This window comes from Suillus fuscotomentosus (genome assembly GCF_016647785.1).
Source record: "Suillus fuscotomentosus strain FC203 chromosome Unknown F5891scaffold_15, whole genome shotgun sequence".
Lineage (NCBI taxonomy): Eukaryota > Fungi > Basidiomycota > Agaricomycetes > Boletales > Suillaceae > Suillus > Suillus fuscotomentosus.
In genome coordinates this window covers 818,156-835,855 of record NW_024539527.1, presented here as the reverse complement: position 1 = coordinate 835,855, position 17,700 = coordinate 818,156, and the positions used below count along the sequence as shown (strand labels likewise).

Here is a 17,700-nt window from a genome sequence, read left to right as displayed (position 1 = left end):
CATTACCGACCTCCTAGACTCTCCGAGCCGCGCTAAAGTCTATACCAAAATCGACCTCCGATCCGCTTATCATCTCGTCCGGATAGCGGACGGAGACGAATGGAAGACCGCGTTCCGAACGCGTTATGGCTCATATGAATGGTTGGTAATGCCGGAAGGTCTCACTAACGCTCCGGCTGCATTCCAACGCTTTGTCAATAGCGTGTTTGCTGATATGCTGGATGTATGCGTTATCGTATATCTGGACGACATCCTCATCTATTCCCAAGACCTTGCATCCCATAAGGAACATGTCCGAGAAGTCCTTCTCCGTCTCCGAAAACATCGACTCTATGCTAAACCCGAAAAATGCGCGTTCCATACCACATCCGTTGAATACCTTGGTTACATCCTATCTCCGGACGGCTTGACCATGTCGTCCGAGAAGATCCAGTCCATCGTTGACTGGCCGGAACCTCGGAAAGTTAAGGATATTCAATCCTTCCTCGGATTCGCAAATTTCTATCGTCGATTCATTTTCAATTACTCGGACATCGTAGTTCCGCTCACCCGTCTTACCCGCAAGGGGGTTACTTGGGATTTTTCCGATGATTGTCGGAAGTCTTTTGAAACACTCAAGAAAGCTTTCACGTCCGCTCCGGTGCTTACGCACTGGATTCCGAATGTTCCGATAGTCGTAGAAACCGACGCCTCTGACTACGCTATAGCCGGAATACTTTCCATAGTATGTCCGGACTCAGAGCTTCGTCCGGTGGCATTTTATTCTCGGACGCTTACCGCTCCGGAACTCAACTACGACACTCATGATAAGGAACTTCTAGCCATCCATGAAGCTTTTCGGACGTGGCGACATTACCTTGAAGGCTCTGCCGAGCCAATAGACGTTGTCACGGACCATAAGAACCTTGAGTATTTCTCTACCACAAAACTCCTCTCTCGCCGTCAGGCCCGCTGGTCGGAATTCCTCCATCAGTTTAACCTAGTCATCCGTTTCCGTCCCGGAAAACTCGGAGCTAAACCGGATTCCCTTACTAGACGCTGGGACGTCTATCCCAAAGAGGGGGATAAGGACTACGCTCGAGTTAACCCTCACAATTTCCGTCCGGTATTCACTTCGGAACAGTTAGCTTCGTCCCTCCGAGCCTCAACTCTAGTAACTCCGGTTCTTAGGGCAGCCGTTCTGATTGATATCGACCAGCTCCGGAAAGACATCCTGACCGCACTTCCTAATGACCCTATCGCATCCGAACATCTTCCGGAACCTTCGGATCCGAGATGGACGGTGGACGATAGTGGTTTCCTCCGCTGCGACAACCGTATATATGTTCCGGAATCTAATAATCTCCGTCTTCGCGTCCTCCAGAATACTCATGATCATCCGTTGTCCGGACACTTCGGACAGAACCGGACGCTAGATATCATCCGACGCGAGTACACTTGGCCAGGAATCCGTACCTATGTCAAAGACTACGTCAAGTCTTGTACTTCCTGCGGCCGAGCTAAGGTTCCGAGACACAAACCTTACGGATTGCTCAAGCAGTTACCCATACCGGAAAAGCCTTGGAATTCTATATCCATGGATTTCATCGAGCACCTTCCGGACTCATCCGGCTTTACAGCCATCCTCGTCGTAATCGACCGTCTATCCAAACAAGCTATATTCATCCCTACCCACGACACCATTACCTCTCCGGATCTCGCTCGTCTATTCGTCCTCCACGTGTTTTCCAAGCACGGAGTTCCATCCCATGTCACTTCGGACCGAGGAACAGAATTCGTATCGCATTTCTTCCGGTCCTTAGGAAAAGCATTAGATATGGTCCTCCACTTCACGTCCGGATATCATCCGGAAGGAGACGGACAAACCGAACGAGCGAACCAAACCCTTGAACAATACCTCCGGATATACTGCAACTATCAGCAGGATAACTGGTCGGAACTACTTCCCTTGGCAGAATTCGCTTATAACAACGCTCCGAGTGCTACTACCGGAGTATCACCCTTCTTCGCCAATAAGGGATATCATCCGAACCTATCCGTTCATCCGGAACGTGACCTCTCATCCGCCCGCGCACGAGACTATGCAGTAGACCTTGACGAACTCCATCAGTTCCTCCGAGAAGAAATGGCCCACGCACAAGAAAGATATCAAGGACCTGCGGACGCCAAACGGAAACCTGCTCCGGATATGAAAATCGGAGATCCGGTCTTCGTCAAAGCAAAATACTTCCGATCCACCCGTCCGTCCAAGAAACTCTCGGAAAAGAACTTAGGTCCGTTCGAAATCATAGCTCGTCCGGGTACGCATTCTTTCACCATCCGACTTCCGGATTCCATGCGCTCCGTACACCCAGTTTTCCATGTCTCGCAATTAGAACCAGCCACACTCAATACCATTCCTAATCGTATCCAATCGCCTCCGCCTCCGGTCGAAGTCGACGGAGAACCCGAATATGAGATATCCGAAGTTTTGGACTCAAAATTAGACCGTCGGAGAAGACAATGTCAACTCCTATACCTCGTCCGATGGTCCGGATATGAAGGAACGGACGAGGAGACTTCATGGTTACTTGCTACGGAGCTCGGTAACGCATCCGAACTAGTTTCGGACTTCCACGCTGCATATCCGAACAAACCCGGTCCTATTCAACTTTGAAGTACATAGTGTGCATACGAAATACAAGTACATTTAGAGAAGAAGCATAAACGGACCAGAAATTCCTACATCTCCATAGACCCATCCGCCTCTCCGGATCCGCCTGCATCACTTCCGGACGCCCTTTCCATCACCTCATCTTCCTCCTCCGGACCCGGAGACGTCCGAAATCCCTTCCGAATATGTCCGAACAACATGGCTTGAAATTCCCTCTGTTGCTGAAGGAACAGCTCAATTCCGGAGCTCATCCGGTCCGCTGCAGCCCTGCTGCCTTCCGCCGCCTGAATACTTCTCTCCAAAAGGGTGTTAGTCCTAGCCAGCTCCGCCACTATACTGTTGGCTGCGGCCACCCAAGCCTGATCATCGTATTCCGTCTCCATCTCCTCCGGATCTTCAGGAGTCGGACTCTTCTGACGTTTCTTACCTTTACCTTTCGGAGATGGAGATCCGGCAGCATGCTTCCTCTTCTTGCCCTTGGGCACCTTGACAGTTCCGGGTCGTCCGGGGCACGTAGCCTTGTCCGATTCCGAACTCAGACGCTTCTCCATCATCTCGCGATAATCTCGTCCGGTCCGGACCGATGGTTCTTGTGCCTCTAGGGATCGGCCCTAAGGGGGGGATACTGTCATATCCCATATATTCACGCTTCTCTTCCGGACTTCGGACCCTGAGATCCGGTCCGGTCCGATGTATAGATCCGCTTCCGATCCGATTTACGATAAGCTTTCTAATTCATTTCCTGTTTCATATAACGTTAAACACAGCCTATTCGGTATTTCCTCTTCCCGGTGTTTCGGTTATGCTTATTACCGGTATGATTACTGATCCGTTAACCTATGTCTCATTTCCGACTCGCGTTTGATAACCTTTGCACATGCTTCGTACATAGCCTCGGACCCTTGCTTACTGATACTTCCGTTATCCTCATAGTATATAAACTCGTGTATATGTCCTGTAGTACCTCAGTTCGAATATCATCTTAGTTTGTCCTCTTTCTGTCCTCCGGACTTGAGTTCTCCTTACTCTTGTCACTCTCCGAGACTTCGGATAGATTCCGATAGTCTATATCCTCGGCTCTACCTTCGGGTAGTCTTTACTCTGTTAGTTTCTAGTTCGGATACGTCCGGATTAGCCTTATACGCGTTTCCGATACCCGGAAGACTTCCGGATATACTACGAGACCCGTCCGGACCTTCGGACGCGTTATCGTTAGTACTTTGAAAATAAGGGACAGTACTTGGGAAAGGGGCACAGCGTACGAGCTGAGGCCGAAGTCCTTCGGATCCGATCTTACGAGAGTACGACCTTAACAGAAAGCAGCCAAACATCCCATGCTCAAGCCACATGACTGGTCAATGAAGTCCTATTAGCTGAGGATTTCCGAATTGAGGACGTAAAGGGCTTCAATGCCCATACTGAAATGAAGCGTTGGGATTCTTCAGAAGTGCAACTGGACGACAATGATATATACCGAAGGGATGGGTGGAAAGAAATGGCTGCAGAGATTCTAGTACCGACCCGGGAGAAGAATCCAGATGGAAATGGGCAGCCCTTTACGATCCCTGGATTCCGGTACCGGCCCCTCACAGCTGTCATTCATGCCGCTTTCTCAGAGGCAACATCCAAATGGTTTCATTTCACTCCCTTCAAGCGCTTTTGGAAGTCTCCCGTGACTGGTCAAGAGCAACGTCTTCATGATGAGCTCTATACATCAGACGCATGGATTAAGGCTCACGACGACCTGCAGAAGCAAAGACGAGACAATGGCTGCAAGCTTGAGAAAGTCATTGCTGGACTCATGTTTTGGTCGGATTCTATGCATTTGGTGCAGTTTGGGAATGCATCAGCATGGCCACTTTACTTATACTTCGGAAACCAGTCCAAATACACCTGTTCCTGCCCCACTTCTGGTGCATGCCACCGTGTGGCCTTCATTCCCGCGGTAAGTGTACCTATACATACTAGTATCATTGTGCTAATGGTCATCAACTTGTCCTTGGCAGCTTCCAGAATCCATCAAACAATTTATTGCGAGGATTACCTCAGTTAAAAGGAAGAGCTACCACGACATTCTTGCCCACTGCAAGCGCGAGATGTTTCATGCTATCTGGCGTATTTTAATAGATGACGACTTTCTTGATGCGTACAGAAATGGCATAATAATCAAATGTCATGATGGGGTATACCGCCGAGTATTTCCTAGGATATTTACTTACTCTGCAGATTACCCTGAAAAGTGCGTAGAATGTGTGCTTCTCACCCTGTTTCTGCTAATAAGACCTTGAAGAGTTCTCATCACAGCAATTCGCGACAAGGGTGTGTGTCCCTGTCCTCGGTGTCTGCTTCCAAAATCATTATTTGGTCGCATTGGACTTCGCTCTGATATGTTGGGAAGAGTTGCAAGAGTGCATAGATTTATTAAAGGTGCTGTTGTCGCTGCACGCAATGCCATCTACAATTTAGGTACCCCAATCAAGGGTGCTGCTGTCGAACGTCTTCTAAAAGAGTCCTCGCTTGTGCCCACCATTGTAAGCATATCTTGTCTTTATCTCACTCGGTCTTCGTTTCACCTCACCTACAGAACACCTTTGCTGAGCAATTGGGCCCTTTCGGCTTTGACTGCTTTTCAATGCTTGTTGTCGACCTTTTACATGAGTTCGAGCTGGGCGTATTCAAATCTGTATTCAAACATCTTATCAGGCTACTTTACGCTATAAATCCTGAATGGATAGGTGTCCTGAATGAACGGTAAGACATTTGACTGTCATGAGGGCTGCAGGTTCTGTTTCTAATGTGGATACTGCATCCCATAGCTTTCGCTTGATCCCTTCCTTTGGCAAGGGCGCTATTTGGCGCTTTCCAACCAACGTATCTGAAGTCCGGCAAAATGTTGCAAGGCACTTTGAAGACGTTTTACAAGTTAGCTGGGCAGTCTTCACCGATTCCAACACTGACCTGCTTCCTCTTTCAAAACAGTGCACAATCCCTGCCTTTGAAGGGTTGTTCCCTAGAGAGCATGACAATGTTATTCGGCTCCTTCTTTTTCGACTCGCAGAATGGCACGCCCTAGCTAAACTCCGACTTCACACTGATGACTCATTAAGCAAACTCGACGAAGCGCTGAATGCCTTGGGCAAGCAACTCCGGAAGTTTCAGCAGTTCACATGTTCAGCTTTTCAAACCATGGAACTTCTGCATGAAGTAGCTGCACATCAGAGGAGGCAGAATGCTAATTGTCAGTCTACCAATCAAGAGGCAAGGGGGTCTGGCGCTCATTTCAAAGCCTTCAATCTTCTAACCTACAAATTGCACGTGCTTGGTGATTATGCTGCTTCAATCAGGTTGTTTGGTACAACAGATTCATATACCACCCAGATTGTACGTGTTTCATGCTCAGCTATATTGACCATATTGACACTCTGCGTTTCGCAGGGCGAACAGGCCCATCGTTTTATCAAATTTCTGTATCAAACTACAAACAAACAAGATGCTTCAAAGCAGCTGGCCAAGCAGGAACGAAGGCGCACTCGCGTCCGACGGCAACAGTCATCCGAGTCAACAATCCTCGCTCACAACATATGCACCAGTGACCTACCACCTGAAGCCCATCATTTTTTGTCTCACAATATCCACAACGTCATGAATTTGGCCTCATACCTCAGTGAACACAGGGACGATCCAGCGATTGAAGTAAGGCAGAACAGCTGACTGACATTTTTTATTGCTGACAATACCCAAAGAACTTTATTCCGAAACTGAAAAATCATCTTCTCTCACGACTACTCAACTTGGACTATGATGGCGATGAGCGAAATTTCAGTGACACCGAACGCAACAGCATACTGTTCATTTGCAACCTTAATCGAGTCCGCCAAGCTAAGTGATTGCAAATCAATTACACAACATACGACATTCGCCGCGACCAAGACACTCTGAAACCAGGGCATGGCCAGTCCGTAATGACACTGTCAAGGGAACAAGGCGTTGGCGCTCATCCGTTTTGGTATGCACAAGTTTTGGGTGCTTTCGTCATTCAGATACTCCATGTTGGTGCGGATGCTCGTAATCGCTCTCCTCAATTGATGGAATTCTTGTGGGTCCGGTGGCTCGGTGTAGTTCCACGCTACCGCTGGGGCTTCAAGGAAGGCCGGCTCCCAAAAGTCGGATTTATACCAGATTCCCCTGCTGCATTTGGTTTCCTCGACCCCTCTCTTGTCCTCCGAGCTTGCCATCTTATACCGGCCTTTGCTAATGGTCGTACGGATGATCTCCTGAGGCATGGCCCCACAGTTGCACGGCCATTTGGAGAAGTAGATGACTGGACCACATTCTATGTTAACATGTGAGTCAGTAGATATGGTTGAAGACTCCTGATGATTGATTGCGCAACAGTTTTGCTGATCGGGATATGTTTGCACGCTTTGCACGCATTGGCGTCGGTCATCAAATTCAGTATAGTTTGCCAAATGCGACTGAGGATGAAAATTTCATAGGAGACGATGACGATGAACGTCTAGCTGAGGGCGATCTGGAACCAACTACAAGCAATGCTGGTGGGCAGATACTCGACTCTAATGTTGGCAATTGCCTGAATCAAGTTCTAGGCGATGAAACTGATAATGATAATGAAGAGGACGTTGAATCTGATGATGAAGAAGATATTGAATCCGATGCTCTGGATGATGAAGGCTGTAGCTCAGAGGATTACGGGGAATCTGAAGATGAGGGATCAGACTTTAAATTTTAGGGTCGACTTACTACTGTGTCTGTATGTGGCGCAACTTAAGTTGATTGTATTACCATGACATCCGTTCCTTGGTGGAGCATGGCCAAACAGCTCTAATCCTAGCCTTACATTTGAACTTTGAGATCACTCCTCTTGTTCGATCAGGTTAATGTTGTTACTAACCGGTACTGCAGCCCTGGGGATCCCTCGGCCCTCCGAGTCCGAGTCCTGCCAGTGAGAAATCAGCGCCGTGTGACCGTGCGTTACTACATTGTGACTTCTGTTTATTACTGCGACTTCGACTTATCTCAGGCTTGGTATATCAAGATTTTCACTTGTATTGTTGGGTGCCACCACTAACTGGTGAGCCTAGTAGTTCGACTTTATTGCCTCACCCATTGACATGACCACAGAACAATTTTCAAGTGATTGTTATCATAGTGCGCCGCATCGCAAATCCATTTTCGTTCATCAGAAGTCATCACCAACTCTGACAGAGGAACCTCAGGGATCGCCATTATGGCCAGGTCTGTTTTGGTGAGTACTTCAGTTAGTTGCAATAAACTGTCCTAAGGTGTCAGTGGAGGAATCTCAGCGCAAGACTGCCCTTGGATGAACATGAATGAGGTCACCACCGTCAGCCACCCAAAATTGGCCAATCACCTCTATGTCATCATAATCTCTGTGAGGCACACATTGACAAGCTACTTGGGTGAAGGAGGTAGGCTGCCATAGGCACCCATTCATTTTTCAAACATCACCCGACCCGTTCATTATGGTGAGTTTGCGTCTCACATAATTTAGTAATTGCTTTCAAAGATATGTCATACAGGTCTGCTCTAAACGCCTTGTCGAAAATTTTTAAATCATTCCGCTGTATGTGGCACCTGCAGGATTGAGCTTCGACTTTGAGTGAGAAGTTGAACATGTTGTAGATTTTGGCTGATGAGTATCCAAGCTCTCCGCAAAAGAGGTTAAAACCCTTCTTTTTGGACCCGCAGAGACAAAAATCGGATTATATTCAAAGTTCCATGACCTCACCATGTGTGAGCGTGGCTTTGCAAGTGCTGCTACCATTCGATTGGCATACATTCAGTCTATTGCTTTGGTATTCGCCTATGTTATGTGGTGCAGATTCACTACCTGCCTCGATGCGAGCAAGATGGGGTTGTGAGCTCGAGATGGGACATTAGCATGTCTCAATGTTTGTCGCTTGATTTGAGTGTGTGGCACTGTTCTCTGATCGCTTGTTTTTCAGGCTGCCACTGCTTCAAGGAGGCCAAGAGTGAAATTACTGCTGACGGTGCTTCTGTAAATGCTGAGAAAGCATGCCCAGGAACCGAGGGCTCTGCGAGCTCAGCTGACTACCCCAGCACAAGAAGGTATCTGTCATTGGCACAGCTAACAAGCAAAGGATCTAGCCGCAGATAATTCTTTGGCCCGTGAAGCAGCCGAAGCTGCAGCAGAAACCACCGCACCCTGTTACTCTCCATTGCATTCCAGGACATCGCATGAAGAACACCCAGTCGATACTTGCGCAGATACTTACACAATACTATTACTACTGGTACCACCTAATCCTCACTGAACCTCCCTTCAGAACAACCTTGCCGAACTCTGGGCCCTCCTCGACTTTGTCCTACCCAAGATATTCAACTCCATGAAGTCATTTGACGAGTCGTACAACACGCCATTCGCGAACTCGGGTACATGGGACAAGATCGAGTTGAACGAAGAGGAGGCTCTGCTCGTCATACGGCGGTTGCATGAGATGGAGAAGGTGATGAAAGTCGGCATGAGTGCGCACAGAGTCAGCTGTATAGGCAGATGAAGAAGCACAAATGATCGCCAATGAGAAGGATGTGAAGGGGTACATTGTTTTTGCTTTTGGTGGAGCGGGGAGGACATGGTGCTGATTTTTTTTGTTTTCTAGCGTGCGAAGGGTTTGAGCAATGATGCATTGGTTGGGTCGGCTGGCAAACTCGAGTCGCATATCCTTCCCAAGTTCTTTGCAATCCTTCCAATGTTTGTTGGTCAATCTCACGCATGGCTCAGCGCCTAGGCAAAAACCCAGAAGACTACCCCGATGCTAAATTTCAGCCTCATGTGCAAGTCGCTTTGAGATTAAAAGCAAAGGGTGGAAGCGCCCGTAACGGCGACGTTATACCCTATGTGTTCTGCGTCGCTCCTGGTGAAGAGACCGTGAAGACTGCACAAGCAGATCGCGCCAAGCATCCAGACGAAATCAAGAGGGCTGCAGGGGAACTTACCGTGGATTACGAGCACTACCTTGCTAACCAGGTCCTACCACCTATTGAGCGACTGTGTGAGCCTATTGAAGGGACAGATAGGGCACGGCTTGCTGAGTGCCTTGGTGAGCGTTGAAACACCGATGCCTGCAAACTAAACTCAACTCAACGTTTCTAAAAGGACTGGACCCGGGGCGTTATCGTATTAGTGGAAGCACGCCGGCCGGATCAACGCTCACAACATTAGATTCCCTCGTCTCTGATGCAGAGCGATTCCGCGACGTGGCCCCATTCCTTGTACGCTGCCGCGGGTGCGCAGGACAGATGGCGTTTCCTCCGATCTACGATAGAGATGTATGTGATCGCATCCCAATTTGTACTTAGGGCTGTCTGACATCGAACAGGCGTCGATTCTGTTGTCATCAGGGCCAACCTGCCCCGCGTGCAGTGCACGTAAGTGCGCCAATCCTTCATAGTATACATTGCTACAACGCTGACGGCTAGTATTTGGGGGTCAGAATCACTGAGACGGCACTATAAAATGATCGCCGGTAGTTCTCATCGAGTATGAGGCATCTACTCACCTTAATTCCGTCTCAATCCTGGCCAGAACCACCCCTTCACTCTTTTCCAGAACCCCAGCGAAGCGTCCGTCCCTTCCGCATTCGCCTCTGCATCTCGCTCTGCCCGAATCGCTGCATCTGCCCTAATCATTACATCCGTCCAGTGGCGCCTCCTCACTTGTCCGCAATAAACCGTTTTCGAGGCCATGGATCTTAAACGACGTCCTGTTAATCAATTATGCACACAATGAGTAACTGTAGCACTTACTATACTTTTTTTCCTTGGAGAATATGAACTTACTTCGATTGCAAGGTTCTGTGGTTTTTCGTAGCGCGCTTCTTTTCGACTACAACACGCCAAACAAATCAAGGTAAATAAGTTGCAAGTAACGCCAGAATTTACTGACTACCCTGCCGGCAGTGGGTCATCGTTACTGAACGCAGTTGGCCAATTCGTTTCGTGGTTGGAGTCGTACGACAGGATCTGTACGCCCAATAGGTACATAGGCTCGGAGACGGGTGCCTGCAGCAGGCGCTAAGGAGGTAGTCAGACTCGATGGCGCTCTGCTGGACGTTTTTGACATGGGCTTCGCTTTCCTTGTCAGTTCGCTAAAGCTAGTGTAGACGTTGTATTCCATTGTGACTCCTAGATGAATCGTTCCTTTCGTACTGGCAGATCCATACGGGACGCACTTGAATGGCATCGCACGCGTGACTTGAAGCTTGAAAGTCCCAATGGGCTTATGGTACTTAGATATGCTTATTGTTTGATTTTTATCGATCTAGTCAAAGGCAGGTAAGCTATAACATTCATAGTGCGTGATCTCAGTGTACCCAAAGTCACTGTCTGACGACGGTCATGCTGGATTGCTGTATAAAATGTTACTTTATCGCGCAATTCTGATGAAAAACTGTAGACGTCAGAACATTAGCTTGAAACCCAATATGGGTTCCTATTGGTATATTGAAAGAAAGCGGAAATAAAGAAGAGACTATGGATCAGTAATATGACTTGTGGTTGGTACGGTGGAGTGTAGAATTACGAACACTAGCTAGAGAGCTGATAATGGCTTATATGGGGTTCACCAAAGGGCAAGCAAAAGACAAAAGAGATCACAGATCAGGCATCTAATACGTGTTTCACAAGCCACCGCATAGCCATATATTGGCAAAACATATTTGCTTGACCTTATAAGGTAAATATGGCCATATCATGCTTTGTGGTTTTTTGTGATGAAATCTATTCTGCCTTGCCTGTGACTTCGCGAAGTGCTTCGAAGTGTACTTCGAATCACTTCGTTGACAACGAAATCTACTGAAGTGTGTCAAATTTCCACTTCAGTTCGCCTCGCGGCAACACTAGTCGACATAAGTACCCGTGACGTCGAATTCACAAATCATCTGGGATTCCATTTTCACCCCTCTTGACACGCCCCCCACAGAATGCAAGGTAAATATAATACTAATACAGTTCTGGAGCTCTGGTATCTCCGAGCTGATCATCTACTGGGTGAAGGAAGCTTTGTACGCCCATGCTGTCCTCCGTGATTCTATGCCTAACATTTTCTCAGGGACGGGTGTACAAGGCCACTCGAGTAGTTACCGGTCAGATCATGGCCGTCAAGAAATCCCGAGCATCTCTCGCACTCAAAACCACCCTCTTAAATCATGAGCGACGGGTTCTGCAGCGTCTGCAGGGGCACCCTTCCATCCCAAGAGTCATCGCCTATGGACGATTGGTGCATTTCGAGTATCTTGCTATGCAGCTCCTCGGGATGAACCTTAGTGAAGTGCGAGGACGCTGTCCTCTACCAGCAGTAAACACCTTAGCAGTTGCTGATCAGATGGTATGTAGCATGAGCCATCTCTAGTCCATTAGTAGGCTCATACTGACCTTGCGCTAGATCTCGGCTCTCGAACACATACACGCGAACAAACTTGTCCACTGCGACATCAAACCTGGGAACATCATCCTCCACCCCACCGATTCCAAGCGCCTGTATCTGGTCGACTATGGGCTCACCCGGGCTATTGCACATGAGGTCCAACCCAACCTCTCTACAGATGCACCCCTGACATCACATGTCATTGGTACTCTGGAGTACGTCAGCTTGAACATCCATCGTCACATTCGTAAGTTGGCCCAGTATCATATGCTTCCCTCTTACACGACAAGACTGTAGGATCAGCTCCGCGTGACGATATAGAATCTCTTGGCTATACGCTCCTCAGTCTTGCTCGGGGCGACCTTCCATGGACATACAACACTCAACATGGAACAAGAAAGAATCAGGAAGTTCAAGTTCGGATCAAAAAGCAGCAATTTAGCGGTGCTGACATGGCCCCCGACGGACTTCCTTGCTTTGGTCAAATGATTGACTACGCACGCAGCTTGAAGTTTAATCAGCTACCGGACTACGAGCTGCTGCGTTTGCAAATACAAGAAACCCGTGCACTAGCTGGCTTGCTGGATCCTGCTAAAATCAACTGGAATATTCCGGCTGAGGTTTTGTCAGGTCTGCTGATTTTCCCTGGACATATTTTTTCGACTGAGCGCTCCTCTATAGACTCTCCGTCGTGTCCCCTTACATGTGTGGATACCATTTCCCTCTGCCCTGGACAGATTGTATGCTGCCAAATCGATGTTCGCACAACACTTGAGGGCTACAGCGCTCGAGCGGGTGATCCATTGTTCTGGCGGGATCCCAGTCTCTCCCCTGAAAAATGGGACACAGCGGTCCGCCCTGCGGTTGTTCTCCGGGTTGGAATAGACGAACGAAGCAAACTCCAGAGTATTGTAGTCATCTGTATCGGACAAGGAGTCCTCTCTTCCACTGACATGAATGTTGTTCCCATTTCCTCCTCGCCTACTGAGGGCAGTTTGACACCGAGTCCTGCTTGGCCGCTCTCTGACTCCTACTGCTACATATTTCCTTGGTTGATGCGATTTGTGTGCTACCCGGGCGAGGAACTCCATATTCTTCTCGTACTTAAACCAGCAAAGCTGATTTGATCTATCTACTAGGTCCAACCTGTTCCTTCTCCCTGGACGATTAGCAAAACCGACGTCGATCTCCTCCTCCAGAAGTTTGATAATCACACCTTCGCAGACACGTTACCGTTGCGGGACCGATTCATTACTTTCCAATATCCCTTTGTCAAGATCACTGCATTTGGCCCGGATTTTTCTCGTGGCAATGGGGAAGGCATGCCCATCGAATGGGGAGGATACAGAGCATGGTACGATGAGTGGCAAACTGTCAAGGAGCGTCGCGAGAAACTTGACCAGGGCTCAAGCGATTATAAACGCGCTCTGCCCGAAAGTTATTTTGCCTCGGACTTTGAGCAATGGGGGGGTTATCAGATGGAACTGAGCTCATCTGTGACGGCGGGTGTGGATGACAACGGTGACACTGGGTTGCCTGTGCTGCCCGTGATCGCTGAAGTCGAGATGTCTCGCGATGTGCGTTTTACTATGTAGAGCTTCGTGATGCCATACTGTACAATTTGCATGCCAACCTCATCAGGGAAAGCCTTCCCCCCGAAATCGAGGTAATTTCCAGTAAATCCCTGGTTTTCCTTTGATTTTCAGCGAAATCATGTTTTACTGTTTTATTTAAGTCCGGTCATAGTTTCAACGAATTAGTTCGAATTCCAAGTGATTTCTTCTGAATACTAATGAATTAGTTCGAATTCACTCGTCGGTCATTGTCAAAATACACGAAAATCAACATTATATTGGATCAGAATGGCCTGTCAGTATGTACGAACGACTATCAAAATGTACAAAGTGAGATCAGTAATACATGGGTATCCGCGGGTGCACATGGCACAACAACCTTAGTTCAATCCTCGGACATTGCACTGAGATCGAGGTAGTCGAAGTTGCTCAGCGCACCAGATGGCAGCAACACATTGTCCGACACACTAACATAGTATGTTAATGGCAGGCATTCGATCAGAGGATGATGAAACACACCAGACAGCCTTGTAAAGCCATGCCATCAGCGCATGATACTTCTTTTTACCGCCTTCAAAGATCCGAGTGAGGGTTGCTTCATGGGCTTTGTAAACGCTAATGTAGACAGTAGCATTGAATGATTTGACTTGAGAGCTCGACGGTGGATTGCCGCTCCTCCAGTCCATCAGTATGGCATAGATCTGCAACAACCGTCACATTTAGTAAGTATTCATCTAGAAAATACAAATAAAAAACGTACAACAGTTGCAATCAAGGCAACCATAGCTATGGGGAGCTCCGGCTCATCATTGCCATCTAAGACCGACACAAAATCTTCATGTGATTGAACTCTGATCGAGTTCTCGCTGTCGAACAATGACTGATGTAGCATATCGATCATGGCCTCGTCGCCAAAAGGTTGATCACCAAGGACTTTACCCTGGGCAGTGACATCAATATCGACAATGAAACATGACACTAATTGACATCTGACTTATTGGATTCAGAGTCGTTGATACCATATTCACTTGCAGAGTTGTCGGTGTCAACTGACACACCATTGTGACTCGTGAGAGTGGAAGCTACACCTATTTTAAGTTGAGTATCACTTCGACTCGGTTTTAAAGAGGCCACACATACTGCTTCTCTCACGACCACCACCTTCAACTGCTTTCTGTGTCTTTTCGACTGCTTTCAGTGTCTTCCTTACTGACTTTGTTGCAGGCGCAGACAGAAGCTCAGTCACCGTTGGTGCACGCTTGCGATTATTGCTGGTTGTATCATTCCAGACTGACATAGGTATGTAGCATAATTTTTTTTGCACAATATGGGTTTAGGCGCTCACCTTTGCGCTCCAGTGCTTTTTTCTTTGAAGACCGTTGCAGCTCTTTGCGAGAATGTGAGTTTTTTTGGGTCTGATTATGACAGCCTCTGTACTCACTGCTATCTGCGATGTCATCAGCTATGTCTGGGGTTACGACCTCAGCGCCGAAAGACACTTGTCTCGCCGCTACTTTCTCTTTCTTTTTAGCATTCCGCTTCTGAGCAGCTATCTCAGATGGACGGGGAGGCATTTTAAAAGGTGAATGAGTGTTTTCTCTTTTCAAAGAGTGTACTGCTATGAAATTGAATGATACAGGACGCTGAGGGTAAAAAGAATGTAGCGGTCAAGTTGGTGGGCAGTGTTAAAGAAAAAAGTTCATAGTCCGCTGAACTTTGCATGGGCAGGGTTGCAGGGTTGCGCTGGGGCAGGGTTGACAAAGTTCGTAGTCCGCTGAACTTTGCTTGAAGCTTTGTTTGTGGCTGTAGGTTGTCTTTGTTACGGCCCTTGTTTTTTTACCACCAGAATGATCACTTGCCCAGGCTGCGCTAAGAACTTCGAGCTCGCTGGCCATTCTCATCATCTTGCCACTACGAAAAATCCGCCATGTGCAGCTCTATTTCAACATCATTCTAGTTTTTATATGGATACAGATGACGATCACAGCGACTTTGAACCACCAGCATTAACTGAATTTACAGGGGACTACTTTGGCAACTATGATGAAGAAGATTTGATCTCGCAAAGGATGCTTACAGAGCTACTAACCATAAAGATGAATATACGCAAATGACACTCTGGCTTGAAAGACGCGAGAAGATGTTATGGCACAATAATTTCGTCCAATGGCGCCTTGCTGGCGATCCTCCTCCACAAGACAGGTTACCGCGACATGGACTATTGTCGCTCAATCAAGATGACGAAACACCCAACTATTAGACGTGTTCCATTGGATAGTGTAGTTCACGACTATGGCGCCACTTTTTTCACCGAAGCATTAGCTCGTTATGTCGTTCGCACAAATCAACCTGGCCTTTCTCCAGCGCAACTTGAACAAGAAGCTTCCCATGTCATCCTTCCCTTCCAGACTGTTGCCGCATTCCATAGGGTCAAGTTCCACGCAATCAATGCTCACGGACATCGTGATTCAACCGTTACCGTGGATTCAGTGCACTGTCAGCCACCACGAAAGGACAAAAGAAGGCAGATAGTTCCTGCGCGCTTCGACACAGTTTTAGTTAATGAAGATGGTGGTGGGACGACAGGTGTTGATGGTGCGTGTTTTTTGTACTAATCCCTTGTAACATCATGCTAATATTTGATCATCAATATCAGGGTATCGTGTTGCACAAGTGCGCATCATCTTCACGCTGACAAGCCAGGCTACAGCTGCCTTATTTCGCACACCTGGAATTTTGCCTACCCACTTTGCATATGTGGAATGGTTCACGCCATTCGGGCAGCCTGAAGCAAACCATGGTTTGTATAAAATTTCCCGCCTCATTCGTAATGGAGAGCGTCTGGCAAGCATCATTGACATTTCTGATATTCGCAGGAGTGTACATCTTATTCCAAAATTCGGCCCTGTAGCACCTCATGAATGGACCAGTAGTACCGTTCTGGAGCTTTGTTCTACCTTCTTCATAAACTCGTTCAGCGACAGGCATGCTTATTTAACTATTATCTGACTAGTACTAGAATCGACTACATTCATCTGAAATACAATGATTTCTGTGAAAATACTACATTTCCTGGAATTCAACCGTTTTAAGCTCGAGTTTGAATATTTCGGTGAATTTCCTGGCAGAGGCTTTCCCTGATGCTGCAACTGATACTCGTACCTCGAGCTCTCAATTCCCAACTTTCTGGTTGAGTTCTGTCGACTTGAGATGTCACCAACTTAAGTGATTACGTGATCTATACACTCCGAGGAGATCGCGATGCCAAGCTAACGCCGTGCGTAAGTTCAAACATACTATCCCTTCCACTGCAATTGGCACCCCACAGAAGTCAGCACTTTCACAAAACTCGTATTTCTAGCTACTTAAACACAAAATTCTTAACATCTGTATCATTCTCTCTCTAATGCAACTCATTATGAGGTTGAACGACCACGATTAAAGCAGAATTGAGTGAGATAGTCGAAAGTGCCAAAGTCATGCAGAAATGTCACCTGCGAGCTTCGTCAGACCTGACATATGAGCCATGCATTCAGGTTTCAATTCAGAGAATTGCAAATGGGTTATATAAATACATTGCAGCTGCAGCAAAAGAACAGAATGTGAGTCGTGTTTCGTCATGTTACAATGCACATGGTCTCAACTCTCCCTAGATATCCACCTCGATTTTACAACTACAGCACTAATAACAGTCGCCCTCATACTTAGGTATATCTACTATTCAATACTATACTTGCTCATTCGAACGAATACTAATTGACCTTGCCCACTTGCTTGACTGCCGAACTGACTTTAAAATTGGCCTACATGACATATCATGACTCACAGTGACATTTGCGTGACTGCCGACTTCTGTGGGGTGCCAATTGCAGTGGAAGGGATAGTATTCTTACATCTGCAAAACCACTGAAATGAATGCTTAACTTATGCGCATTACGGACACTTACAAACACTTATGACCTCAGTAGTGCACTCATGCGATTGGTGGAATTTTATCAGCGAGTTGATTGTCTTATCGATCCAAAAAGCATGTAATCAAGACCAAG

General features: G+C 47.4%; 4 protein-coding genes across 4 annotated transcripts; 3 read left to right on the top strand and 1 right to left on the bottom strand.

Annotated features, from left to right (window-relative positions):
• Positions 1–8,576: 8,576 nt before the first annotated feature.
• On the top strand, positions 8,577–10,385 carry F5891DRAFT_1186126 (uncharacterized protein; the record flags this gene model as incomplete). Its single annotated transcript, XM_041366652.1, has 9 exons — positions 8,577–8,586; positions 8,641–8,693; positions 8,983–9,162; positions 9,206–9,259; positions 9,316–9,411; positions 9,438–9,756; positions 9,813–9,985; positions 10,058–10,084; positions 10,242–10,385. 9 exons carry the CDS (start codon positions 8,577–8,579, stop codon positions 10,383–10,385), a joined length of 1,056 nt encoding a protein of 351 aa, XP_041228559.1.
• A 1,252-nt stretch (positions 10,386–11,637) lies between these two features.
• On the top strand, positions 11,638–13,713 carry F5891DRAFT_1214351 (kinase-like domain-containing protein; the record flags this gene model as incomplete). Its single annotated transcript, XM_041369277.1, has 7 exons — positions 11,638–11,644; positions 11,666–11,718; positions 11,766–12,041; positions 12,099–12,327; positions 12,378–12,710; positions 12,762–13,180; positions 13,220–13,713. 7 exons carry the CDS (start codon positions 11,638–11,640, stop codon positions 13,673–13,675), a joined length of 1,773 nt encoding a protein of 590 aa, XP_041228558.1. The 3' UTR covers positions 13,676–13,713.
• Positions 13,714–14,039: 326 nt separating this feature from the next.
• Positions 14,040–15,330, bottom strand: F5891DRAFT_1276876 (uncharacterized protein; the record flags this gene model as incomplete). Its single annotated transcript, XM_041370247.1, has 7 exons — positions 15,096–15,330; positions 15,000–15,041; positions 14,795–14,944; positions 14,642–14,742; positions 14,415–14,594; positions 14,174–14,355; positions 14,040–14,121 (listed from the first exon to the last, which is right to left on the bottom strand). Exons 1-7 carry the CDS (start codon positions 15,226–15,228, stop codon positions 14,040–14,042), a joined length of 870 nt encoding a protein of 289 aa, XP_041228557.1. The 5' UTR covers positions 15,229–15,330.
• A 374-nt stretch (positions 15,331–15,704) lies between these two features.
• On the top strand, positions 15,705–16,682 carry F5891DRAFT_1021981 (uncharacterized protein; the record flags this gene model as incomplete). Its single annotated transcript, XM_041361212.1, has 3 exons — positions 15,705–15,856; positions 15,915–16,249; positions 16,311–16,682. Coding segments are annotated over 3 exons (840 nt in total), but the record flags the coding sequence as incomplete, so codon positions are not given.
• Between the last annotated feature and the right edge of the window lie 1,018 nt (positions 16,683–17,700).